At 52.2% G+C, this 25,493-nt stretch overlaps 3 protein-coding genes across 7 annotated transcripts; 1 reads left to right on the top strand and 2 right to left on the bottom strand.

Annotated features, from left to right (window-relative positions):
- Positions 1-300: 300 nt before the first annotated feature.
- On the bottom strand, positions 301-6,108 carry AIP (AHR interacting HSP90 co-chaperone). 2 transcript variants are annotated; one of them, XM_010956731.3, is made up of 6 exons: positions 5,952-6,108; positions 3,133-3,312; positions 1,741-1,929; positions 1,208-1,384; positions 964-1,105; positions 301-617 (listed from the first exon to the last, which is right to left on the bottom strand). In XM_010956731.3, the coding sequence occupies exons 1-6, from the start codon at positions 6,048-6,050 to the stop codon at positions 412-414; spliced, it is 993 nt and encodes a 330-aa protein (XP_010955033.1). In that variant the 5' UTR covers positions 6,051-6,108; the 3' UTR covers positions 301-411. The 2 variants fall into 2 exon arrangements, with proteins under 2 accessions (XP_010955033.1, XP_074227737.1); XM_074371636.1 differs by having other exon boundaries at positions 403-617; positions 972-1,105.
- Positions 6,109-10,677: 4,569 nt separating this feature from the next.
- Positions 10,678-16,374, top strand: TMEM134 (transmembrane protein 134). 4 transcript variants are annotated; one of them, XM_074371637.1, is made up of 7 exons: positions 11,040-11,719; positions 12,658-12,722; positions 13,097-13,186; positions 13,342-13,418; positions 15,619-15,663; positions 15,883-15,936; positions 16,015-16,374. In XM_074371637.1, exons 1-7 carry the CDS (start codon positions 11,546-11,548, stop codon positions 16,095-16,097), a joined length of 588 nt encoding a protein of 195 aa, XP_074227738.1. In that variant the 5' UTR covers positions 11,040-11,545; the 3' UTR covers positions 16,098-16,374. The 4 variants fall into 4 exon arrangements, with proteins under 4 accessions (XP_074227740.1, XP_074227741.1, XP_074227739.1 ...); XM_074371639.1 differs by lacking the exon at positions 13,342-13,418 and having other exon boundaries at positions 10,678-11,719; positions 12,658-12,733; XM_074371640.1 differs by lacking the exon at positions 12,658-12,722 and having other exon boundaries at positions 10,997-11,719.
- Positions 16,375-17,990: 1,616 nt separating this feature from the next.
- LOC105070337 (calcium-binding protein 4) lies at positions 17,991-24,292 on the bottom strand. Its single transcript, XM_010956728.3, has 6 exons — positions 23,939-24,292; positions 23,528-23,558; positions 23,304-23,447; positions 22,185-22,294; positions 21,691-21,838; positions 17,991-21,566 (listed from the first exon to the last, which is right to left on the bottom strand). The coding sequence occupies exons 1-6, from the start codon at positions 24,290-24,292 to the stop codon at positions 21,538-21,540; spliced, it is 816 nt and encodes a 271-aa protein (XP_010955030.2). The 3' UTR covers positions 17,991-21,537.
- Positions 24,293-25,493: the final 1,201 nt, after the last annotated feature.

Consider the following 25,493-nt stretch of genomic DNA (forward strand, 5'->3'; position numbering starts at 1 on the left):
ACTGGGAGCCCACCTCACCCGGACACAGCCTCCTGGCTTGAGCTTCCTTTGACTCCATCTTAAGACTGAAAGCTCCCAGAAGCCTCAGCCATGGGCAGCAAAAAAACACTTCCTTTGTGACAAGATCATCCTCCTCATTTCTCTCTTAGGGTTGCTGAGGCCCAGAGAGGTCTCCAAGCTGGTGAAAGGGGAGCTGGGATTAGAACCCCAATCCTCTGCCTCTCAAAGCCACCCAAGTACCAGGAAAAGTGAGGTGATGACCCCGGCTCTCCCCATGGATCAGCTCAGTGGGCCCAGACACAGAGAGATAAATAAGGCTTTTATATACAGAGAAGCATGGTAGAGTTGGGGCGGGCGAACTGGCGACAGCAGCAGTGGGCTAGGCAGGGTGGCCGGGCCGGCAGGACCCCATCAGTGGGAGAAGATGCCCCGGAAACGGGCCTTGTCCTCCTCATCCTTCTGCCGGATCCGTGCCTCGAGGGCCCGCAGCTCACGGCTCACAACGGGCGCCAGGGCGGGGTCCAGCTCCAGCACCTTGGCAAAGTCAGCCTGGGCCTCTTGGGCATTCCACACCGCCGCGTGCGCCTTGCCCCGTTTGAAGTAGGCCTTGACGTTGTCTGCAGGGGGTATCAGTGGGCAACATGCACACCAGGGCATGAGGTGGGACCAGCCAGCTCCCAGACTGACTTCTGACACCAGGCACCCATCATAGGACAAAGCCCTCCTGACTTGAGGATGCCAACCCCACCCCCAAGCCCCGTGATGCCCCTGATACCTCACTGGCACAACACAGCCCATGGCCCTGCCTGGGTGGGAGAGATTTGGTCTGAGCTCCTGTGGGAGCTCAGAATGCAAGTGATACTAAAGGCTCTGCCTTGTGCCCCAGTGCCCACTGGTGACAGAACAGACTGCTCGCCTGACCACCCACTGGCCCGCCCTGGCGGCCCAGTGCCCCATGCTCACCATCATACTTATTGAGGATGGAGGAGCAGTGGTCCAGCACTTCGTAATACTCTTGGGCCACCAGCTTGCACTGACAGTAGTTGAGCAGCAGCGGTGTGATCTGATGATCCAGCTGGATCCAGTCAGGGGACCCAGGCTGTTCCTGGAGGCATGGGGCAGGGAGAGGACAAAAGATACTGAAACCTGGGCCCCCCGGCCCCCACCTCCCCACCTCCGCTCACCCACTGCAGCGTCCAGGCAGCACCTTCATCTGAAGGTTCTTGAGGCAGGCGATGGCGTCGTAGTACTTGACGGCAGCCTCCTTCACGTGGCCCTCGCGGTACAGCCGGTTGCCCTCCTGATGGATGACAGGCACTGCCTTTGCCTTCTCCTCATCCGTCATTGCCCACGGGTCCTGCTGGTATGTGCCAGGGTTCTCCACCTGCCGAGATGGAGGCCAAGTCGGGGTGAGTGCCACAGCCTCCCCAGCTGCAGACCTGAGCAGCCTCTGGGCTGGCCGGGCCCAGGACATCTCCTATGTGCCCAGCACTGTGCCAGGTTCAACAAGATGGTGAATATCCCTGCTCTCACAGAGACCTGAAGGAAGGGGAGGGGCCTGAGGAGAAGATCCATAGGCACTGCCAGCGGTTCCACACAGGTGTCCTTGCACCCATCCTGTCCCAACAACCCACAGTCACTGAGCCCACCAGCTCTGGGCAGGCAGGCAGGGCCAGCACCCACTGTGAAGCTGGGTGGTGGTGGTTTTGTCAAGGTGTCTGGGGCTTGGTGGCCCCTCACCTTAAGCATCTCGATGTTGAAGATGAGAGGCTGGGGGTTGCGCTGCAGGGCGTCCAGATCAGCATGGCCCAGGGAATTGTGCTCGTGCATCTGGGCGATGCCGCAGCAGTGCCGCTGGCCCTCCAGGGGGTCCTTGCCGGCTGCGATGTTGCGTAGACTCTTGGCCACCAGGGGATACAGGACCACATGCTGCAGGAGAGTAAGTGGGCACCAGGTGCTCTGTCAGCGTGGGCCCAGGAGTCCCAGCCCCCTGCCCCATCACCATGTAAGAAAGGACACTGAGGCCCAGAGAGGGGCAGCAACTGACTCAGGCCCCACTCCACAGAAAGACAGGAGAGCTTTCCCATCAGGACTACTCCGGCCTCCCAGCCCCATATTCAGTTCAGGCCTCACTCTTGCCACCCTTTCTGGCCACCAAACCAAGTCAAACACCTACCCCTCCACCTCCCACACAAACACACTCCCACTGTCAACCTGTCTCCCCTGTCCTTACAAACCCAGTGGAATTCTTATCTCTTTCTCCTCTTCCCAGGGTTGCAGCCCGCAAGCTGGACTCCTCACCATTACTGGGGTCCCTGCACATTCTGTTCCTAGTGTCTCTTCTTTCCTGCCCCACCCCAACTCCTTTCAGGGTCCATCTCAGAACTGGGTTCAGGGCAGCAATTTTAAAACATTCAGCGGAGACCCTCAGGCATAGGGGACCTAGCTTCTGACCTTTCACAAGGAACATCCGCTGGGATGGTGGGAGCCAGACTACCCCCACCCCAGTCTAACCAGCCCCTCCCACTGACTCTGTTGCCTGCTCAGCTAACGTTCATCTAGCCAACAGATGCGTCCTGGGTCTTGGCTCTGGGCTGGCCCACACTGGGCATTGTGAAGCTAAGGTAAACAGGCCCAATCCCTGCCCTGAAGTAGCCTAGACACAGAGGACCAGATCCTGGCTATGCGGAGCATGAGGGGTTGGAGGACCCAGAGGAGGGTGCACCACCAGTAGTCACAGAAGGCTTCCTGGGGGTGGCAACCCAGGAATTCACTTTGAAGAATGAGGGAGGATCTTGGCCAAGAAGGGGATAGAAAAGCAGGGAGGTGAGTGGGAGGGGGAGACCTGCAGGGCCACGTGACCATCTATAGCTTATGCTTTTGCCCGACAGTGACCAGGAGCCATAGAGGTTTGAAGCAAGGAGTTGTATGGGTCATTGCATTCTAGAATCAGTCCCCTGGCTGCAGTCTGGTTAATGGAGAGGAAAAGGCAAAATAGAGGCCAGGACGCCAGTGTCCTGGGGGTGTGGTACCCTGGAGGGAGTTGGTGGTGACCTAGCCAGGCCAGAGGCCCTGGGATGGGGAATCGGGCCCGGCCGGACAGACTGCAGGGAGGCGCGGGACATTGGGTACCTTGACGTCGCAGTAGAACTGAGCGATCTCCCCCTCACGCATGGTGCACACGATGGTCTCCCACACGGGCAGCTTGAACTTCTTGCCGATGATGAGCTCCATGGGCTTGCCACGCACCCGGCTGTCATCCAGCACGGTGCCTTCCTTGTCACTGTGCAGAGTCCGGTAGTGGAAGGTGGCCTGAGGGTCACATATGGGATCAGGCAATGGTACAGCCCTCACCTAACCCCCCAGGACAAGCCCAGCTCTCAGTCTGCAGGTGGCACAAGGGACAGGTCTTACCCAGGGGTCACCACCTGACGTGGCTTCACCATGCCACCCAGGTGAGGAAACTGTCACAGAAAGGGAAGTAAGGGGCCCAAGTCACACGGCTAGTGGATGAACAGGCTGAGATGGGAGCCCAAGCAGTCTGGCTCCATTCTTTCAATAAATATTTACTGAGCACTTACTACATACCTGAGCTCTGTGCCAGGCCCAGCAGTGAGCAAGACAGACAAAAGTCCCTGCCCCCATGGCACGCACATGGAACTTGTAGAGGAAAGAGACGGGCCTCACCCAAAACAATGTGCTACGTGGGTGGAGTAAGTGCTAAGGCTCAGAAAACAAAATGCAGCAGGTAAGGCAGGGCGAGTTTCTGGGGGCTTGGGGGGGTGCTCTCTGCGAAGGGAACGTCTAAGCACAGATCTGAAGGGAGTAAGGGAGAAGCAAGCCAGACAGGTGCTGGGATAGAAAGGGGTGGGAATTTTCTAGGCCAGAAGAACAGCAAGTGCAAAAGCCTTGCAGAGGGAGAGTGTGTGGTGTGCTCACGAAGCAAGAGGCCAGTGTAGTGGGGGGGTTGGGGGTGGGGAGTATGCATCATGAGGTCACCAGGTCGGCAGGGATGGACCCAAAAGGGCCTGCAGACCGTGGTGAGGACTTTGTTTTTTCACTCTGAGATGGGAGCCACTGGGTGGCTCTAAGTAGAGGGACATTTCCTGATTCTGCTGGGTTCTGCTGCTGCTGGGATGAGAACAGGTTGGAGGGGGGTGAGGACAGAAGCAGGAAGGTGACTTAGGAGGTTACTGCAATACGCCAAGGGAGAGACAGCGGCAGCCTGGACCAGACTGGTAAGGGGAGAAGTGGTGAGAACTGGTCAGATTCTGGGTGTATTTTAAGGAGCTGCTGTGGGATGTAAGGAGAGGAGCAGCAGAGACTGGGAGGTTTGGGGCCTGAACAACCAGAAGGCCCGGGGCTGCCCTTAACTGAGATGGGGAAGGCTTGAGTGGAACAGGTTAAATTTAAATTGCCAACCAGACATCCAGGTGGAGATGGTGAGTAGGGAGCCAGATATCAAAATTAAGGGAGAAGTAGCTATCCATTTGGGAGTCCAGACATGGGGAGTTTTTTTTTTAAAGAGATGAGCCTGTATGAGATCAGCTTAGGGTGAGTGAAGAGAGAGAAGGTCTAAAGACTGAACGCTCGACAGGATATGGTTAGAGGAGCCCACAGTCTTCCCCACCCCTCCTCTGAACTCTGTTTCCGCATCAGTGAAATGGAGTCAACAATAGTAGCTACCCAACATTGCAAGAATGACAGAAAATAAAAATATGAAGCATTTAGCACGGTGCTCCTGTGAGCATTCAATCACCATCAGTGACTGGTTATTTAATTTACCTGTCCCTATTCTTTCTGTCATTGTTCACAGATATTTGCTATTTTTACAGTGTTTTCTCCATCTGGTGTCTGTTCCCTCCAGGAGCTCCCTTGCTAGGAACTCCTTCAAGTCCACCAACCCTCCAGCCCACAGGTGAATCCACCACATCCACATCCGTTCTCTCATCTCAGAAAGGATCCCTCTTAGGATCACTGATCACCAGAGCTACGCAGCTCCCCTCTGCCCTCACAGCACTGACACTGGGCCTGGCTAGGATCTTTACCTGCCTGATCTTGGCATAGTTCTGGTCAGGGAACATGCCCTCATTCAGAGTAGCTCTTACTTTTGGTTTCCCCAGCCAGGATCTTTAGTCATTTGCTCAATATGCATGTCCGTTGTGACTGCTCTGCTAGGCACAGGGCCTGCCCCCATAAAGTTCCTTACTCTACAGACAAGTGGCAACTGGGAAAGGCACTCCCGGTGGAGGGCACTGCATGAGCAAAAGCAGGGAAACCTGGAGATGTACACTGATTGGGGGAAGGGGCCAGAAAGGCTGGAGCTGGGGGCCTGGATGTACAAAGGAGGAAGATGTGAGGCTCTTCACTTCCCAGACTTTTTCTGTCCCGAGCAATGCCACGTAGAGCAGTCGGAACGCTGCCAAAGGGTTCTGGTCTGGCAGACCTGACCTCTGGGCCTGTTCTGTAGATTTGCGCATTCCAGACCCTCAGTTTTCCCATCTAAACAATGGGAGTCCGTCTATGTTTTCAGAAGGCCCTTCCATCTATAAAAGATCTTGAACCTTGCAATCGGGGGGCCTCTCCCCAGTCCCGAGGCCCTCCCCAGGACCCGGGTTTCGGGTTTCGGGTCTTCTCCAGCGCTGGGTCTGTGCAAGCAATGAGGTCAAACCCCTACCCACCTCCCGCAACCTGTTTAATGGTAACTGCCGGCCACCACGCCCAATGCGGCCAGACAGCCAAGTCAGGGGGCGGGGCAGGCGCGTCCGAATTCACCCTCTATTTAAATACAGACCAATCAGCGTCGAGCTCAGCATGTGCACGGTAGGGTCAGCGACCACTACTATCTGGGCATGCGCAATCTCTCGCCTAAGGCCTCCTCCCGCCTCCTCCCGCCTCGCATGCGCACCGCTCGCGGCGGAGGGGTTAAAGAGAGGTGAGTAAACACGAACCTTGGTTCCATCGTGAAAGTCAGGCAGCTCTCCTCGGCCCTCCTGTATCACACGCTTTTGGATCCCGTCCTCCCGGAGTCTTGCGATGATATGCGCCATCCTCCTTCCCCGCTGCTCTCTTTCGGCAACTTCCGGATTCGCTCGGCAGCTTCCGGACCTGCTTCGGCAACTTCCGAGCTGACGCCATTTTGGCTAAGGGCAGACGGCGAAAACGACCCGAACGCGGAAGCGGACGATTGTTGGCTCTCTGCGCGGCGGCTGAGTGTGCGTGTCTGGCCAGGGGCGGGGCCTGAGACTTTCTAGGGGAGGGGAGTGACTGGGGCCTGTCAGAGAGACGCGGCCGGAGTCGGCCCGGCGGGGGCGGCTCTAGCGTTTGTGTCATTGATTTGATTTGGACTGGGCCCTCCAACGTGGCCTTCTGCCAGTCTATTTAAAGTTGTAGAAGAAGTGTCACAGCATTATAGAACTAGCATGGGGCGGGGGGAGCCCATCCGTAAAGCCACCGCTTGAAACTACTATGTTTGCGACGGGAGGTTGTAGCTCAAGTGGTAGCGCGCATGCTTAGCATGCAGCAGGTCCTGGGTCCAATCCCCAGCACCTACATTAAAAAAAAACAGAAAAAAAAAAGCTAGTAATAAATAAATAGACTCACTGATCTCCCCCCCAAAGTTTGGGGAAAAAAACCAAAAAACTCCTATATCTGTGTATTCCTTTCTGGGCTTTTCTTTTAGCATATCCAGCACAGTAGTCATGACTTTTGCACCCTGGATTTTTCCCACTAAAAAAAAAGAAATAAAACTAGGAGTAAGAAGGAGGGGAAAGAGGGTTTCACTATTCCTGTGGGAACTGTAAACTCCCCAAAGGAATGACAGCCCCTTGTGGAGTCCCGCGTGGGTGTGTTGTCACCACGGAACCCTCCATGGTGTCTGGCACATAGTAGGTGCCCGTGAATATTAGGGAATACACGAATGCTAGAAGTGAGGTACTTAGGAGGCTAAAACAACCTTTCTCTCCGCCTCTGGAAACGAGCTGTGAAAAACAGCTACCATGAGTCTTCCTCTCCCACTTTCCAGGTTTTAGGTAACTGAACACAGGAAGTGTCTTGGGGCGCGTGGGCTGTCTTCATCTCATCCCCATAACTGCGAAGGATATTGTCTGTCTCCTTTGACCCACATGCTAAGTGCTTCAGATACTTAGACTGGTACATTTCCCACAAGTCCCCTGAGAGAGGTGGAACCTCGGGGGTGAAAAGGAACCACGCTTTATTTGTCTATGCTTTTGTTTTTTACCCACACAGGAAGTTTTACAGGCAAGTTCTGCCAAATTTTGAAGCAACAGTCTGTCTTACAAAATTGTTCCAGAAAATGGTAAAAGAGGGAAAGCCAACCAACATTTTATGAGGCTTGTTTAATATTGATCCTGAACCAGATAAGAATACCATAAGGCAAGAAAAGTATACACCCATTTTACTAATAAATATAGGTGTGGAAAATCCTAAGAGAATGTTAAGCTAGTTGAAGCCACTAGTATATATAAAAACGCATCAATAATGCTAATGAACATCATTCACAAAAAGATACTATATGATTCCATTTATATGAGGTACCTAGAGTAGTCAAATTCATAGAGACAAAGTTGAATGGTAGTTGACTTTGGGGAGGGGGGAAGTGAAGCATTGTTGTGTAATGGATATATAGTTTCAGTTTGCAGGATGAAAAACTGGAGATTGGATGTACAACAATGTGAATATAATTAATACTACTGAACTATGCATTTAAAAATGTTTAGACAGTAAATTCTATGTTATGTGTATTTTACCACAATTAAAATTTTGAATTTTTTTCTCAAAAGAAATAAGCATCAAGATCAAGTAGAGCTCATTCCAAGAATGTAAGAATGGTTTCATATTAGAAACATCCACTATTTAATTCATCACATCAGGGAACTAAAAAAGAAAAGTCAAATGGTTATTTCAAAATATGCAGAAAAAGCATTTAATGAAGTTGTGTGACTATGACAAAAACTCACAGTTAGGAAAAAAGAACAACTTTCTCAGGTTGCCAAAAGTCATGTGCAATTAAGTATGATGGAGTAAGTATTGACATTCCCTTCAAGATCAGGAACAAACTAAAGAATGCTCTCCATTGGTAATGCTGTTTAGCAAAGTATTAGAAGCACTGGTCAAAGCAAAAAAACAAGAAAAAGAAATGAGAGTGATTATATCTACATAGAAAATCCAACAGAATCTATAGACTATTTTAACAAATTAGAGAGTTCAGCAATGTTACAGAGATATAAAATAAGCTACCAAAAATTAATAACACTCTTAACACTGTCCATAACCCACCCAATAATGCAGTAGAAAATAAGGTACCATTCACAACAACAATAAAAACTAAAAGTATTTAGGAAATAAAAACACAGCCCAGAACTTTTTGGAGAAAAAAAAACTTTTAAGGATATAGAAGAAGATATAACTGAAGTAACATACCTCGTTAATGACTAGAACAGTTTAACATTTAAAGCTGTGATTTCTCCTGAAATTAATCTAGAAAGTAAATGAAATCCCCGTGAAAGTTGGGAGGATTGTTGAAGATTTTTGTCAAAGTTCTGTAAAGGAATAAAGGTCCATGAAAGACTAGATCAAGTTTGAAAAAGATGACCAAAGCAGGGGACTTGCCCTGCCATCTTAAACCACACTGCAAACCTCAGTAATAAAAAGCACATGATACTGGCTGACAATTAGTCAAGCGGACCAAAGGAACCAAAAGAGAGCTTAACAAAGATATTTATGTTAACAACAATATACTTGGTATGTGATAAAAGTGCCACCACTGTTCAGAGGAAGAAAAAACTGATTATTTGGTAGATAGTGCTGAGGAAACTGGTTCACTCTACCTTGAAATCTAGGTCTTTTCTTGCACCACTTTCAAAGGTACAAACCATAGGGTTAAGGATCTTTTGAATTGTAATAATACCTAACATTGATCAAGTACTTAATATATGCCAGGCACTGTGTTATGCTCCTTACTATGTATTAACTCATTTAATCCTAAATTAATGCTGTGAGGGAAACACTATTATTACCTCCATCTGACAAATGAGGAAACTGAGGCACAGGAAGATTGTGTAACTTGCTCAAGCAAGGCCAGGACTGGAGTGAGGTGTCATGCAAGGTTGAATCCTTTTTTTATTTTTAAAAATTGGTATTTTGTTCATCATGGATTTTTGCCTTATATCAAATAATTTTTTAAAATAATGCATTAAGATATTGATCTTGCTTACTGAGTTTTATGGTGTCCCCTTAAATTTTTCACCCAAGGGGACTTCTTCATTCCCCTCACCCTAGTCCTGGTTTTCCAAGATCCCAAAGGTAGTGAGGAGAAGTCGGGAATTCCAGTACAGGCAGCTTGGCTCCAGAGTCAGTGAACTATTTTGTTGCAAGCCTTTTCTAGATAGTAAAACTATCAGGCCAGTAGAATAGATGTTGGAGAATATCTTTGTAACCTCAGAGTGAGGAAAGACTTCAAACAAGATTCAAAGAGCACAAACCTAATGGATTTGACTATATAAAAATGAGAGCTTTTCTTTAACTAAGGGTACCTTAGACAGAGTGAGACAAAGACTGACAAGGAGGAATTATATGCAACATCAAACCCTGCAAAGGATTAATACTTAGATATGTATAGACATACAAATCAGAAGGGAGAAGGGCTAGAAACCCAATAGAAAAAAAAATGGACAAAGGCTTTGAACAATCCACAGAAAAAGGACCACCAGAGCATGAAGAGCTGTTCACATTCTCCCATCAACAGAGAACTCAGATGAAAACGAGCCACCCCTTTAGAGTCATCAGATTGGCAAGCCATTAAAAAGCTGGAATACCGAATACTTAAGAGAAAACCAGAACCTGCGTGGTGGGTGTACAAATTTGTACAACCACTCAGGAGACCATCCATGGCACGTACCATAAACGGATGGTGTGAAGATGTTCACAGCAGCAACACGTGCGATGGGGCACTGAGGCCAAGCTAAGTGTGCATCACTGAGGGGTGCATAATAAAAGAGCTGGATGCTCAACATGCACAACCACATGCAGCTAGTAGAAGCAAAAAATGAGATGAATGTGGAAAACAGTGTTGAGTGTAAAAATGCAAACAACAGAATGAGTATTATACACGACGCCATATTTGTAAATTGCAAACATCCACAAACGAGCCAGTGCCATGTGCAGTAGAAGGCCAGGCAAGATTCAAGGATGCTGAGCCCACTGAAGTGGGTCCCAGTGAAAGAGAGGGGGGAGGAGGAAAAATGGGGAAAGGAGGAAGATGAATTAACATAATTCAGGAGGCCTTGTTCATAGTGAAGATGTGTCACAAACTGAGAAGCAGGATTGACTCAACTCTGTACATGAGGTCATAAAATGAAGTGGGGTGGAGAGATGGAGGAGGATGAGTACCCCTAGAGGTAGCTGAACCTGGGTTCAAATCCCAGTTCTACCACTTGCAGGGATTTGGGCAAAGCACTTGTTCACATCTTTCACAAATATTTGCTGGGGATCTATTTAGTGTCAAACACTGTGCTGGGCACTGTGGACACAATGGTGAATAAGACAGTGGGAAATAACTTTAAGTAGGTGCTGTGTGATGTGAAACTGACTTCAGATTGCTTAGTCAGGAATGGCTTCTCTGAGAGGTGACCCCGCTGATGAAAGAGCAAGATCCAGTGCTTTCCAGGCATAGAAAACAGCACGTACAAAGACCCTGAGATGGGAACGAGCTTGGCCTGTGGCTGAGTGAGCTGAAAGACGGACAGAGAGGGACTTGATGAGATTGGGAGAGGGAGGCAGGGGAGAGAGAGGCAGGGACCAGGGCATTCAGAAATTTGTGGACCTTAATTAAGACTTCAGATAGTCTAACCACAATGGGAAACCAATAGGTGGTTTTATGCAGAGTAGTGACTTGGCAGCATACTTCAAAAAAAATTTTTTTTAATTTAAGACTAACACGCAGGGAAAAGGGTCAGATATGCTTTAAAAGACCACTTAGGCTGCTGCGTGGAGACTGAATTTGGGGAGAGTACAAACCACATAAGCTCTCTGAGCCTGTTTCCACACCAGCAAGGTGGTAGGAGTACCCCTCCCGTGCAGGGCTGTGGTGAGGGAGGGTGGGGAACAGTTGCCAGGAGTCACCAAGGCACTCGAAGAGCGGGCTGGGATGCAGAACGCTCCATCTCCGGCCGGGGAGCCTGCGCCTGGCAGCCCCTCCATGCCCCTTGCACAGACGCAGGCGTAGCTTCCGAGAGCAGCCCCCGCTGTCTCTCGCCGGGGCGGCCGCTGGGCGGCGCTGCGAGCCCAGCTCGGTCCGGAGGAGAAGCGCCCAGTCCACTAGTCTGCTCGGCGCTCGGCAGCTCTGCCCTGCTGAGGGCGGGCGGGGGCGGGGCCGTCACGTAGGGGCGGGGCCTTGGCCTGGGCGCCGGACCGTCGAGCAACCTAGACGACGGGGCGGGGCCTGCGCGCATGGGCGGGGCCGCGGCGACGCGGGGCTGGCTGGCTCAGATGGCGACAGCGCAGGGCGCCTGAGCGGGCCGGGGCCATGAGCGCCTCCCGGCCCCAATTCAGCATCGATGATGCCTTCGAGCTGTCCCTGGAGGACGCGGGCCCTGGGCCTGAGTCCAGCGGAGTCGCCCGCTTTGGGCCGCTGCATTTCGAGCGCCGGGCCCGGTTCGAGGTGGCCGACGAGGACAAGCAGTCCCGGCTGCGCTACCAGGTGAACGGCCCGGCCCACCTCACCCCGCCTGGCTGGGGCGGACCCTAGAGAACCCCAACTTGGAAGAATCTGACTAGAGGCCTCAGCCGGAGCGGGAGACCGCCCCCCGGACGTGGCCACTGATCTGTGTCCCTTCCAAGACCCTCTCAGCTCTGATTTTGGTCCCCAGTCACCACTGGAGAGCCCAGAGTCCAGACCTGGGAGCTCGGCCCCCACCCTTAGCTGGAGATCCCAACCTGGAGTCCACCGATTCTGGGTACTGACCCTCCCTCCTCTTACCCCAGAGGGTAGGGGAGCTCTTCTGTACCTGAACCAGACTTAGTCCACACTCAGAAGCAGCCCTCTGAGTCCCAGGCCAGATGATCTAACAGGAACCAGTACCCCGTCTTTTGTGCTGGAAGTCCCCACCCCATCCTTCCCCTTTAAGCTGGAGGACCCCGCTCACATGATGAGTCCTTGCCTATGATTCAACTCCCACTAAACTGGAAGTCCCCCTTTTCCCAGAGGACATCCACCAACTCTAGGATCCTTTTCTTGGAAAATTAGTCCAGATTCCTTTGCCTCAAACCTGGAAATCACTGGCCTGTCCTTCCCTGGCACCCCAAATCCAGAGACTCTATCCTGGGCCCCTGAAATACCATCCTGACAACTGCACCCTGACTCCCAATCTTGGGAGATCTCCTGGCTCTGGGACCCCCGCTGGGAGCCCTCAACCAGCCCCTGCCGGCTCCTCCCTGCCAAAGCCCCCAGCACCCACCTCCTACCTGGGTTTCAGTTTCTGTGAATCATCAAACCTGTTCTGCGGGGAGGGCGGAGGGCCAGGTGAGCAGCTGTCAGGCAGCCAGGCAGCCAGCTGTGTGGGCTCACCTTCCTCCTCTCCATGAGAGGGGAGGAAGGACCTGAACTCAGTAACCCCTAAGCCCTGTGTTCTGGAATAGAACCTGGAAAACGATGAAGATGGAGCCCAGGCATCTCCAGAGCCGGATGGGGGAGTCAGCACCAGGTCAGGGCCAGGTGGGGACCCAAGCCATACTCCTAGCCCCATGCCTCTGCTCCTGTCTCCAGGGCCCTGCTCACTCCTCCACCTCACCTCACTCAGTTCTCTCCCATCCTGTCTACAAGGGACCTCTACATGGGGTCCTCTGTCCTGCACCCTACCCTAGTGCCAGCCTCACCCACTCACCCCCACCAGGCTCTTTATCCTGCAGAAACTCCCAGCCCTTGAATTCATCTTCATCCCTGTCCTTTCTCAGTGTCCCCTATCCTGCAGGAACACCCAGCCCGAGTCCCTGCACCATCCCCCACCACATCCTCATTCCCGAAGGGTCCCCTTCCTCACCTCCTCTTCCCCCCTCACTGGGCCCACTTGTCCTGCAGGGATTCTGGCCAAACATCCATCCGCAGCTCCCAGTGGTCCTTTAGCACCATCAGCAGCAGCACTCAGCGCTCCTACAATGCCTGCTGCAGGTGAGACCCTGTCCTGCTCATACCACCTGTGGCCTCGGCCCCAGCACAGGCAGCCCTGGCGAGTCCCCCTCAGCTCTCCGGGTTGGGAAAAGTGACAGGAGGGGCTGAGCCCACTACCACCTCTTTCACACCCACCCTGCTCTCCTGCCATCCAGCTGGACTCAACACCCTTTGATCCAGAAGAACCGCCGGGTAGTGCTAGCCTCCTTCCTGCTCCTACTGCTGGGGCTGGGTGAGTGCCCCTGAGGGCCCCCTGCATATCCTGCCTACCCCCATGGGGGGATCCACCCTTCTCTTCTTCAGGCTCTGTGTGCCCCCTGGCACACTCAGCCTCCTAGCATCCTGAGGAGGCAGCTGGCTGCCATGACCCCACCCCATTTTACAGGTGAGGAAACTGAGGCCTTGAGAGGAGCAGGTCCAGCCTCCAGGTTGCACAGCCAAGAAGTCAGACATAGTTGAAAATGGAACCTGGTTCAGTGCTCCAAACGTTTCCTTTCCTTTTTGGTTTTTGTTTTTGGGGTTTTGTTTGTTTTTTAGCCTGTTTATCAGAGAACAGAGAGTAACAGCTACCATTTATTCTACTTCGAGCCAGGGGCCGGGCAGGCTTATTTTCCATCCTTATAGAAGTCACGCAGCAAGTGAGAGGTTGGGCCACAGCCCAGAACTTATGTAGGGGCGGGTGCTCAGAGATATGCCTGGCCCCACAGCCGGGGCTGCAGAGCGCCCTGCCAGCCAGATCCACAGGGCACCTGTCACTCCCCCTTCTGTGGAGTCTGAGAGCTGACCAGGACCTATCTCCCACCCCCAACACTCAGATGGGGAAACTGAGGCCCAGAGCAGGCAGAACCACAGCCAGATGTTTTCTGACTCCCACGCTCCTCTTTATATAGGGCTGAGGAGTCAGGGTCCCCAGAAGGGATCTAGGGTTGGGATCAAGAGGAGCTCATGAGGAGGGCCAACTGTGGCAGCTGCCCTTCCTCCTCCAGGAAGGTCAAAGTTCCTTGGCCAGAAAGCTGGGCAGCATCCTCACCTCAGCTCTGGATGTCTGTGGGCAGGAGAGGGAACCACTGCTTCCCCAACACCTACTGCGTGCTGGCCACGGGTCACACCGGCCACATGCCTTATCTCAACACCCGACAGGGCAAGCATCACTACCCTCCCTCCCAGTTCAAAAATAAGGACACAGACTCAGGCAGGTGAAGGGTCACAGCTGAGAAGTAGATGAGCTGGGAGTTAAACCCACATCAGTGACATTGCCAGGCCTGTGGGCCACCACAGACCCATAAAGAGCCTTTGTAAGAATTAGAAATAGATGCCTCCTCCGCGTGGACAGAGCCCAAAGCCCTAAGCCAGGGTACAGGGAGTGAGTTTCAGCCCCATCCCACCCTTTTTGAGGTGCTCTGTGCTGTACCACACCCCCTTGCTGCAGAGCCCAGCTCCCCTCTTCCCCCCATCCCATCCTCTAACTGGGGACCCAGGACTCTCTCTGGGTCTGAAAAATTGATCCAGCCATGACCTCCCCAACTTCCCCAGTGCCCACTGTCCTCAGCCAAATTCTGCATCCCTCCCTAGGGCTTACAAGCCCTGCCAAACTCCTCAAGCCTGGACTCTTGCCTCTCCAGTCTCGCCAAAAGCTGGAAGTTCCTAGAAAGCCCCAAGTTCCCTCCAGACGCTGGGCCTTTGCCAGGCTATTCCCTTTATCCAGAATACTCCTCCTCTCCCTCTCTGCCTGTGAGATGCCCATAGCAAAGCCTCTGGAGTCAGATCACCTCCACCTTCCAAATGCAGCCCTGGGCAAGTTACTGCCTCTCTATGCCTCAGTTCCCTCTTCTGTGAAATGGGGATGATAATACCTGTTTGATTTAGTCAAGGTGACAATTAAATAAGGCATCTCATATAACACACTCAGCTCAGTGCCTGGCAGTACCTGGTAAGTGGTCACTAAATGGTAACTGCTACTGCTGCTGCTGTCTCTGCTCAGCTTAGATACTAGTGCCTCCAAGAAGCCCTCCACGATCTCCCAGGCTCCTGTGCTGCCTGATCACCAGGGAGGTTCTTGTCAGTTGCTCCACTAGGGAAGGGCCATGGACGCAGGGACCTCATCTGCCTTCCCCCCATGGGATTCCCAGTACCAGGCACTCAGCAGTTGCTCCATTAAATGTTTGTTGATTGATGAAAAGGCCACACCAAGAAGCAGACAAAAATCTCTCCTTTCACAGACTTTTCCCAGGGCCTGCCAGGTGCCCTGCTCTGGAAGCACAGAGCTTGGTGAGCCTGGGTGGTTCTCTGCCCAGGGGACCTTCAGCTCAGGTGGGGGACACCATTCCTCAGGCCTAAGCTATGTTGGGGGTTGCGGGTGAAGGTCCCCACCCTGCCACCTGCCACTGCCCCCCTGCTCCTTCCCTCACCTTCGCGGCTTCGTCTATGTGCAGTGCTGATCCTGATCGCCGTGGGACTGGAGGTGGCCCCCTCGCCAGGTGAGTGCCCCCTCCAACCCCCGCAGGCAGCGCTCACTCCCCTCCTGTGCTCAGGAGTCTTTGGCAAGCCCTTACACCTCCCCAGCACTCAGCAACCCCCCCCCCCCCGGCAGGAAACGGCCCCTTTTACCTCGGAGAGTGAAACTTGCCCAGGCAGTGACCCCGCAGTCCCGCCCGGGAGCCTCCCTGCCCTGACCCGGCCCTCCTCCCATCCCGCAGGTGTCTCCAGCGCCATCTTCTTCGTGCCTGGCTTCCTGTTGTTGGTCCCGGGAGGTGCGAGTGGGCGCCGGGCGCGGGCGGGGCGGGGCGGGGCGGGGCGGGGCCCCGGCGCTGACAGACCCCGCCCTGCAGTCTACCACGTGATCTTCATCTACTGTGCGGTGAAGGGACACCGGGGCTTCCAGTTCTTCTACCTGCCCTACTTCGAGAAGTGAGCTGCCGGCGGTCGGCGGGATCCAGCGTAGGCTCTGAGAGGCCCGGTGCGGCCTCCTCGCGCCCCTAGAGGGCGCCCCTGGGGCCCTCAAGGGAAAAGTCCCTCCGGGACCCTCGAGCCCCCAGTCCCCTGGGGAGTTTGCTCAAGAAGTTTGGGGCATGCGGGCCTCGGGCCTGCAAAAGTCGCCCCCTCCCTGCTCTGTGCCTTAACTTATTCTCGGGCCCTGGGGTTGCTGGGTTGGTGATATTTTGTGCTAATAAAAGGGGTGCTTAATTCCAGCCAGTGGTTGCTTTTTGCTTCCCACTAGCCCTGGCCAGCCCACCAGCCTGACCCTGGAGCTGAAGGTCTCCAAGACTGTCTATCTCCCCATGGTACACAGGACAGTCCACAGGATGCTCCAAGACTTGGCCAAAGTCACACAGTGTGTTGGGGCAGAGCTGGGCCTGGGACTCTTCTGCCCTGCAAGCCTGGAGGAGGCTCTCCCAGTCTCCCTGCTCCTCCAGCCCTTAGCAGAGTCAGTCCTGCTCCATCTCCACTTGGAGGGGCAGTATTGGTGCCTGCCCTAGTGGCCCTGGCCACAGGCACTCAGATGACACAGGCCTGGGGCCTGGAGGCTGGCTGGTATCCTGGTTCCAGCCTGGCTCTGGGGCCCTGGGCTGCCACAGCCAGCTCCGAATGTGGGCCACAACCAGGCAGCAGCCTGGCTTCCTCCACCCACTGCCCTAGTTCCCAGGCCCTGGGGTTGGGAGAAGTAGAGGGCAAAGGACATAGGAAGCAGAGCCCGTATGACAGAAATCCTCAGTGAGCAAAGACTCTTAGAACCACAGAACATTAGAAACATACCATCTCAGAATTTTGGAAGGTCCAAGCATCTCAGAATCTCAATAACCAGGAAACAGAATCTTTGAGAACCCTGAAATCTGAGATCATAATAGCGACCATTTATTGAACTCTTAGGAGGCACCAGGTCCTGTGCTAAGCACTTAACACAGGTCATTTCTGGCAATCCTCAGAGGAAACTGAGGCCCAGAGAGACTGGCTCAGCCAAGGGCAGGGCTTTCGTGACTCAGAGCAAGGTGGGCGTCACTAAGCTGGTCTGGTCCCCAGCTGACCAACTGAGGGGCTGGCTGAATGAGTGTGGGCTCTGGAGACCCTGTTCACATACTTACATGTTTACAGTCTGTCTTCCCAGTAAAATGTGAGCGCCGTTAAGAAGGTATTTGCCTGGCTTGGCCTCCACTGTATCTGCAGCGGCCAGGACAGTGCCTTTAGATTTCTGTGACTTTGTTGAAAGGATGAACACCCAGACCCCTGCTCTTGCTCCTGCTCTCCTGGCCCACACAGACTCCCCACCCTCAGCCACCAATCAAGGCACTTTAGGAGGCACCAGTTGGATGCAGGAACTCCCAAATCAGTGGTTCTCAAGTCAGCTGTGGCGAAAGGACCAGTTTTCATTTCTAATGCATCATGGACCAATACTTTTGTAAGATAAAAATTAGAAAAGTGAAATAAAGATACATAATAAAAGCCCACAGTTTGTATTAACAGAGTAATCAGATTTAAAATTTCGTTTCAATAGATATAATCAGAACAAACATGGGAAAAAAGAACAAGGTATGAAAACCATTCACTTAAAGTGGGCAAATTAGCAAATTAATATAGAGTTGCTGCTACACTCATAACTTCACAATCTTAACTAAACAGAAAGTGATTCCAGAAGTGGTGCTTTTCCATGTTATAAGACTTTCAGAAAAAAAAATTTTTTTTAATTAAAAAAAAGACAATTTCAGGGGTCAGCAAGCTATACCCCATAGGCCCAAGCTAAGAATGGTTTTCACAGTTTAGTAATGGTTGGGTAAAAGTCAAAGGATAATAAGATTGCACGACACAAAAAAGTTAATAAAATTCAAATTTCAGTGTCTATAAACCAAGTTTAATTAATTATTATTAATTAAATTTCCAACACAGCCACACCTATATGTTGACTCTGGCGCTCAGCCATACAAACTACAGAAACCACATGGTCCCCAAAGCCTAAAATCTTTACTATCTGGCTTTTTACAGAAAAAGTTTACCAATCCTCGGTCTATGTGAACATGTTGACAGAACACTGAATCGCAAGGTTTAAAGTTTTAATGTGACCAATGTACTTGATTTTTGCTGGTTAATTGATCTAATCCAAGTTGACTGACAGCAACACTATCCTCAGGCAATAATGAATACTGAAACTCTATGAATTCCTTTTAGTTGGAAAACACATTAAGAGTTGCACGCGGATTAGGAACATTAGGTTTCCTCGGTGAATTGTGACTCAGTTTATCCCTAGTGCTTTTTGCCCCAGAGCTCATTTTGTCTGACATGCCTAGAGTTACACAAGCTTTCTTTTGGTTAATTCTCTCCTAGTAAATCTTTGCCCAAGCCATCACTTTCAGCCTTTCAGTTGTCACTATGCTTCAAATGTGTCTCATATCCTGCGCTCGGCTGTGAGGAAGAGCCTAGTATCTGCCTTTTGGGATCTGCTCTCTGCCCTTGTAGTAGAAGAACCTCTGGTTTCTGGCTGGGCACAAGGCCACTCAAAGACTGCACTTCCCAGCATCTTTAGCTTCTAGGCGTACCAGGTGGGGAGCCCTGCCTACTGGGGTATAAGTGGGTCATGCTCTTTTCCCCCTTTCCTCTTTCTTCCTGTCTCTCTCCTGCCAGCTGGAAAGCAGATAAACGTGGGCACACTGGTGGAATGACAGAGCAGCCGGCAGGAGGAGCCTGGGCCCCTAAAGACACTACAGCTGGATTTCATCTGAGACTCTGGGGAAAATACACCTCCATCCAGTGTAGGCATTGTTATTTGGGGCCTCTGTCACTTACAGAAAGCCCAAGCTAATATTAGTCTTTTCTTCTGGGACTGAGACTCTGTTAACCGAACAATTTTTCCCTTTTATTTGTTTATATTTTGGGTGTGGTTGGGGGGGCAGGTAATTAGGTTTATTTATTTTAAAAAATTTTAATGGAGGTACTGGGGATTGAACCCAGGACCTCGTGCATGTGCGCTCTACCACTGAGCTGTACCCTCCCTCCTTAACCAAATGACTTAATCTGCTTATATTTATTGTAATTTTTGGTTTTTTAAGCATTATTTCTACCTTCTATTTGAATGTTTTCTATAGATTTTGTTTTTCTTTGCCTTTTTTCCTCCTTCTCAGCCTTCTACTGGCTTAATCAAGAATTCTTGTTGATTTGACTATTGAAGGGAACATTCCATCTCAATTTCTTTTATATTAATGGTTCCCCTTACACAGTTAACAAAGTCTAAAGTTAATCAATGAATCTATCCTCCTCCAGGAAAAACAAGAAAAAGACTTCAGTATGTCTAAAGTATCCCCTTCCATCTTTTATTTTATTTTTGTCTATTTTTTAGCCCCTCCTTGTTTTTAAAATCCCCCCAATTTTTTTTTATAGTTAATGCTTCTTTAGATACACGGATATGTTTACTGATTTCCTTCCTGCTGCCTAGTACACACTCTGCCTTGAATTTCCTTCTTATTGAAGCCAGCCCTTCAACAAGAGTTTGTGGGTGGGAAGCCCTTGAGACTTGTTTGTTTTTGTTTTTTACTCTTTTTTTTTAAATTCAAGTATAGTCAGTTTACAATGTTGTGTCAATTTCTGGCGTACAGCACAGTGCTTCAGTCATACATGAATATACATATACTCAACCTTCATATTCTTTTTCACATAAGCTGCTACAAGATATCGAATATAGTAGCCTTTGTTTGTTTATATTTCATCTTCATTCTTGACTAGTGATTGAGCTAGGTATAGGCTTCTTGGCTGGCAGTCATTTATCCTCTGCACGTTGAACAATTTATCCCATTGTCCTCTGGCATCTGCTGTTGTCAATGAAAAAAGTCTTTGGAGAGTCTAATTGCTAATCCTCGGGAAGTAATCTGACTTTTCTCTTGAGTTCTTTACAAGATTTTTTCCTTTTATATTCTGCAGTTTCACTGGGATGCATCTAGAAATACATTTATTTTTATTTCTCCTTCTCTGGCTCCAATGTACTCCTTTAATCTGGGCTCTTGTCTTTGTGGAAGTCTTTATGGAAAATTTTCAATCATCATCTCTTTGTTGCCTCATGCCCGCTCTCTATTTTCTTCTTCTGAGATTCCTAATGACTTTTAACTACTCTTTAATATATCCCTCAGTGCTACCTTATGGGTGATTTCTTAGCTATAGCTTCCAGTTCACAATCTTTTCTAAAATTGTGTCCAATCTGCTGTTTAATTTATCCCTTGATTTTTCATTCCAATAACTATATCCTCTAGTTTTAGAAGTTCTATTGTTTTTTAATCTTTCTATTTTCATATTACACTGTTTCTGCATATTGGTCTCTCCTCCTTCTTTTATCTCTTTCTCTCTTTTTTTTTTTTTTTTTTTTGCATTGACTTAATAGTCTCTTTTGATTGTTTTATTATTTACACTTTGCTGATTCTCCTGTTTACTGCATCTGCCTAGTCCCCTCATAGTGACTTGTTTCCCTATGTGCTTTGTAATTTTTCGTCCTGAGTTCATCTTCAGAAGTGACAGGATTTGGGTATTTTTTAAATCCCATGTGCCCTGGGTTGAAAGAGTGCCCTTCTCAGCAGTTTTTTCCTATTTCTTCAGCTTTTTCACACTATGAGGACTGCACTCCTGCTTGACATGCAGGCCTTAGTTTCAGGTTCTCTAGGGTAACTTTTTCCACTCAAGGTCCTGAACATCTGTTCCTTGCCACTTTCTCAGGCTGGTGGGTAGAGGTATATTTTGATCCCCTTTTCAAGAACAGGGTGCCTCTTTGAGGTCCTGGCATGTACTGGGGTCATGTCTTGCTCCCCAGCCTCTTGCAGGTCTTTTGTCCCTCCTGAGTGTCAGAGCCTAGGCTCCCAAACCTCCCCTCCTCTGAAGGCCCTGTGGCATCTGCTCCCTCCCGCCACCCAGCTTTGGATTCTCTCTGTCTTTGGTACCTGGGGTCATCTCTTTCTTTCAAGTTCAGCTTTCTTCTTTTTTAAATAAAGATATCCACACATAAGTAGTGGGAGATGTCCAACCACCCTCTCAATTCACCATATTACCAGAATACCCCCCCCAACACTGCCCCATCTTGGAAAGCTGCCAGTGCCAGGGAGCTCCCTACCTCCCCGGGGGCTGGAGAGATCCAAGTCTTGCTCACATTGGGGAATGATGGGTAGTTGAGGGCAGGGTTCCTCCAGGCAGATCAGATGGAGGGGAGGGGAGGGGAGGACGAGGCTGGGCAGGTGACATCACAAGCCAACTCTCTTGCCATATGTTGTCAGGAACAGAAGTCTGGGGCTGCTGGGTCTCTTTCATCCTGGGGCCTCATGAGGAGGGTGTGCCGCATGGACCCTGCTGGTGTCTGGGGCCAGAGGAGCAACATTCTCCTTCCTGGAGCCTCAGTGGGTGGTAAGCATCATCACAAATTCTGCGGGAGAAAAGGGGCAGTGCTTAGGCTGGTCCAAGCCAGGGATCCCAGGACGCATTGGGCTCAGCCTAGGAGCTGCAGGGATGCGGGGGGTTGGGGGGGATTGTCTGGGAAGGAGACTCACCATCAAAGTCTACAGTGCCATCCCCATTGAGGTCCACTTCTCGAAGCATTTCGTCCAGCTCAGGATCCACCAGCGGCTCCCCAAGCAGAGCCGGTGCTGCCTGTCGCAGCTCTGCCACCGTGATTCGCCCATCCCTGTCCCTGTCAAACTGGAATTCCGGCAGTCTTCACTCCCTCCTACCCAAAGCTGTCTCGACCTGCACCGACCTCCACCTTGCCACATCCTGTGCCTGGATGTCCCTATCTTTGTCCATCTACGCCTTCCTCTTCCTCCCAGGCAGAGGAAGTGAGCCCCTCTGCCCCAGGAAGTCTCCTTGGGTGGATCCCCAAGCTGGGAGTGAGCCAAACCCTCTCCGACCCTTCCCTGGCCCTAGTCCCATCAGCTTCAGGGCTCTGGGCTTCCAGAGGCTGAGGCTCCCAGTTTCTCCTGGCCTCAGTGGGAGGCGAGTAAGGGTGCTGCCCAGCCACCCACGCACCCTGGAGGATGCTCCACACCTCACGGAAGGCGATGCGCAGCTCCCGCACCCCCAACATGTGCGCCGTCTCCTCTCTCAGCTTCGGGCCCATCATCTCCACAAATTCCTCGAAGTCCACACGGCCACCCACTGCAGACCCAGGCAAAATGTCACAGTGGTGAGGGCTGGGGCTCAAGGAGGGATGTCATGAGGGCCAGCCGCTCCCCAGCTCTGCATCCAGGAAGGACACCCATGTAATGGCCCCAGGAGGGTAGGAGGTTGCAGCCCAGGGCTCTGCTGGAGGTGAAATGCTCAGGAAGTACTCTCAGCAAAGCAGCCAAGTATGTGAGAAAGAGACCAGGCTGTGCAACCAGACAGCCCCAGGTTCGAGTCCTGGCTCTGCCACTAATATTGTGGCCCTGGGTGACTTACTGAACCTCCCTCCTCATCCAAGGACAGGGTGCTGTTGGGGTTGGAGTTCATGGCTATAAAGTGCTGGAACCTCATTGGCAGCAGTAAATATCCCTTAGGAGCATATCCACCTAGTCCCTGGATTCTAAGATGCCATCAATTATAAAAAGTACCAATGATCAATTAATAGCTTTGAGGAAAATAAAGAAGTATGACACTAAATATTCACGTTAGTTGTAAGTCACATCCTATTTTAGAAACTGTAAAGAAAAAAACAAATGCAGGTGTCCTGGGATGAAGGGAATATGATATTTGACAAATCAGCTCATGCTAATCACACAAGTGCAGCCCATTGGACATTTAATTGCAAGGAATGGTAAGGACTCTGTCACACTAGTCCTCACTCTTTTCAGGAGCCTTGGGAGGGCCAGAGAGACAGATAGACAGCCCAGGTGGCTGTTACCAGCACAGACCACTTGGTCTCAGTTAGAGATGGGGTCCTCGGTCTGAGCCCCAAGGGTCTCTCTTGGCACCCCGTGCTTTCCTTGCCCCCCAACCCCCGTCTCCTGGCCAATGTCAAACTATCCTGAAAATTGCCACCCCCCTCACTCCATCATCACCCCTGCTGTGCTCCCAGAGCCACCTCCCACCATCCCTCTGGGGTGGAGCTGACCAGGGCTGCAAAGCCAGGTGGCTCCCACCCTCCCCGCCCCATTCCACCCCAGGCCGAGGGGGGTCAAGCACTGACTTCGCATCTTGACGTGCTGGGAGACCTCAATGAGCTCCATCTCGGTGGGCATGTAGCCCAGCGTCCGCATGCACTCGCCCAGCTCCCGGTAGCCGATGTAACCATCATGGTCTGTGTCAAACTCCTCAAAGGCAGCCTGAAGCTCTGCAGGGGAGGGAGGTCAGAGGCAGGCAGCCAGGCTCTGGGATACTTCCCACCCACCACTGCCGGCAAGGGCCACTCACCATCCAGCTCCTCAGGGCCCAGCTCACGGTCCTGCAGGGGCAGAGTCCAGCATGTCGCCAGGGCCAGCCAGGGCTTTGGCCATCCTTCCTCCTCCAGCCCCAGCCCATGCTGGCCTGGGCAGAGCCAGTCCCACAAGGGCGGGAGAAGGCAACTGAAGTCCCATGGGTCTCAGGAGAAGTGGTGACTCCCTTCCTGCTCCTGGGGCCCCAAGCTCCCACAGAACCCTGGGTTTGAGATCTGGCTCCACCCACTGCCCAAGCTGCCCAAGACCTACCCTTCCCCAAAATGCAGAAACCCTGCCCCCACAACCCAGGCCTGCATCCTAGGGGCAGGGTGGACTGAGCCTGAGGCCAGGAGTCCCCATCCCCACCCGCAGGACCCAACCCTGCCCTGCCCAGGCCCCACCTGACCTTCCCGAAGATGCGGTTCAACAGGGGCCCATATGTCCTCTGAGCAGCATCATGCTGGGGGGCAAGACGATGCCGGTGGGACTGGCGACGAGAGGCCGGCCTGGGGGCTGCAGAGGCTGGATCTTCCTGCCCTTCTCCAGTCTTAGCTGGGTTCTTACTGCTTCCCAGGGCCTCGGGGCCCTGTGTGGGGGCCTGCTCCCCGGAGCTGTCAGTGCTCTTTCTGGACCCTCGGAGCCCCTTCTCCTTCTTGCTCCTCCTCCTGGTCAAGGGGGGCCCCTCAGCACCGCTACTGGAAGCCTGGGGGCTGGGGGCTGGGGCTGAGCCATGCTGTCCCCTCCTTTGCTCTGTGGCCATGTGGAAAGGGGTGACGGGGCTCAGAGACACAGCACTAGAGAGCACCCTGAATCCCAGGACCCATAAAGCTGCTTACACACCCCCACCTGAGAGCTGATGGCCACGGATCGGGCCCTGAGGGGGATTAGGGTAAGTGAGGTAGGCAGCCCAAGCCCTAATCCAGGCCCTCTGCCTTGGGGTGGCCAGGGCAGAGCCAGCTGGGTCAAGAGAACAGTTCTCAGCAACATGGGGTGCCAGGACACGGTGGCCACTGTGCGCTTCGGACTACAGTTCTACCACTTATAAGCTGGGAGACCTGGCAATTTGTCACTAAGCCTCAGTTGCCTCATTTATAAAATGGGGACAATATTGCTGGAGAGTCGAAGACTCAGCCCTGTTGTGTGCCGTGGGCAGGACGTAGCTAAGTGAGGACATGGGGAGGCCTCTTAGGCGGGAGGAAGAGTGGGGGCAAAGGCTGGGAGGTGGGAAAGGAGAGGAAGGGTTGCCCACTGTGGACCCCCATGGGTGGCATCCTGGCTGGAGCAGAGGCTGTGTGTAATTGAGGAAGAGAGGCCAGATCACAGAGGCCTTGAATCACAGATGATTGAGGATCATGGGAGTGTCACAGGAGTGACGTCAGACGAGGGGGACCCAGACCCTGCCCGATCTGGAGGGGCCCAAGGTGAGGAAGTTTCAGCCACCTGGCCCTGTTGAGGTTTGGTGGGTGCCTGGCTGGTCACTTGGCCCTACTGGGCTGGGGTTAGGGTTTCCCGGCAAACAGCCCCATGAATGATTGATGTCCTCTCAGCTTGGGTTTCATGCCGGCCGCCTTCGTGCCGCTAGGCGCCATGCAGCAGGCCCCGGCGTGGGGCCGTGTGGACAGCTAGACCTCCAGGCAGGCAGGCAGGCACGCCCTGCTCCTTCCAGCCAGCAGCCTGCACTTCACAGGTAAGCCAGACCTCACCAGTCGGGGCCCAGGGAGCCCAGGGCTCTGATCCAGTAGGGGTTGGAGCCGGCAGAGTTGGGGACTGCCTGAGTAAGAGCACTAGGGGTGGGGAGACCATTAGGCTAAAGGTCAAGTGGCCGGAGCCATGGGCTACAGGCAATATGGAGCCTTTCTGGGGCATCTGGTTTCCCTACCTTCAGAGGGAAACTCCCACCCCCAGCTAGGGAAGGTAGGGTGGGGGCAGCAGGCCTCTCAGGACCCAGTCACCCTTATCCT

This window comes from Camelus bactrianus, chromosome 10, assembly GCF_048773025.1.
Source record: "Camelus bactrianus isolate YW-2024 breed Bactrian camel chromosome 10, ASM4877302v1, whole genome shotgun sequence".
NCBI lineage: Eukaryota > Metazoa > Chordata > Mammalia > Artiodactyla > Camelidae > Camelus > Camelus bactrianus.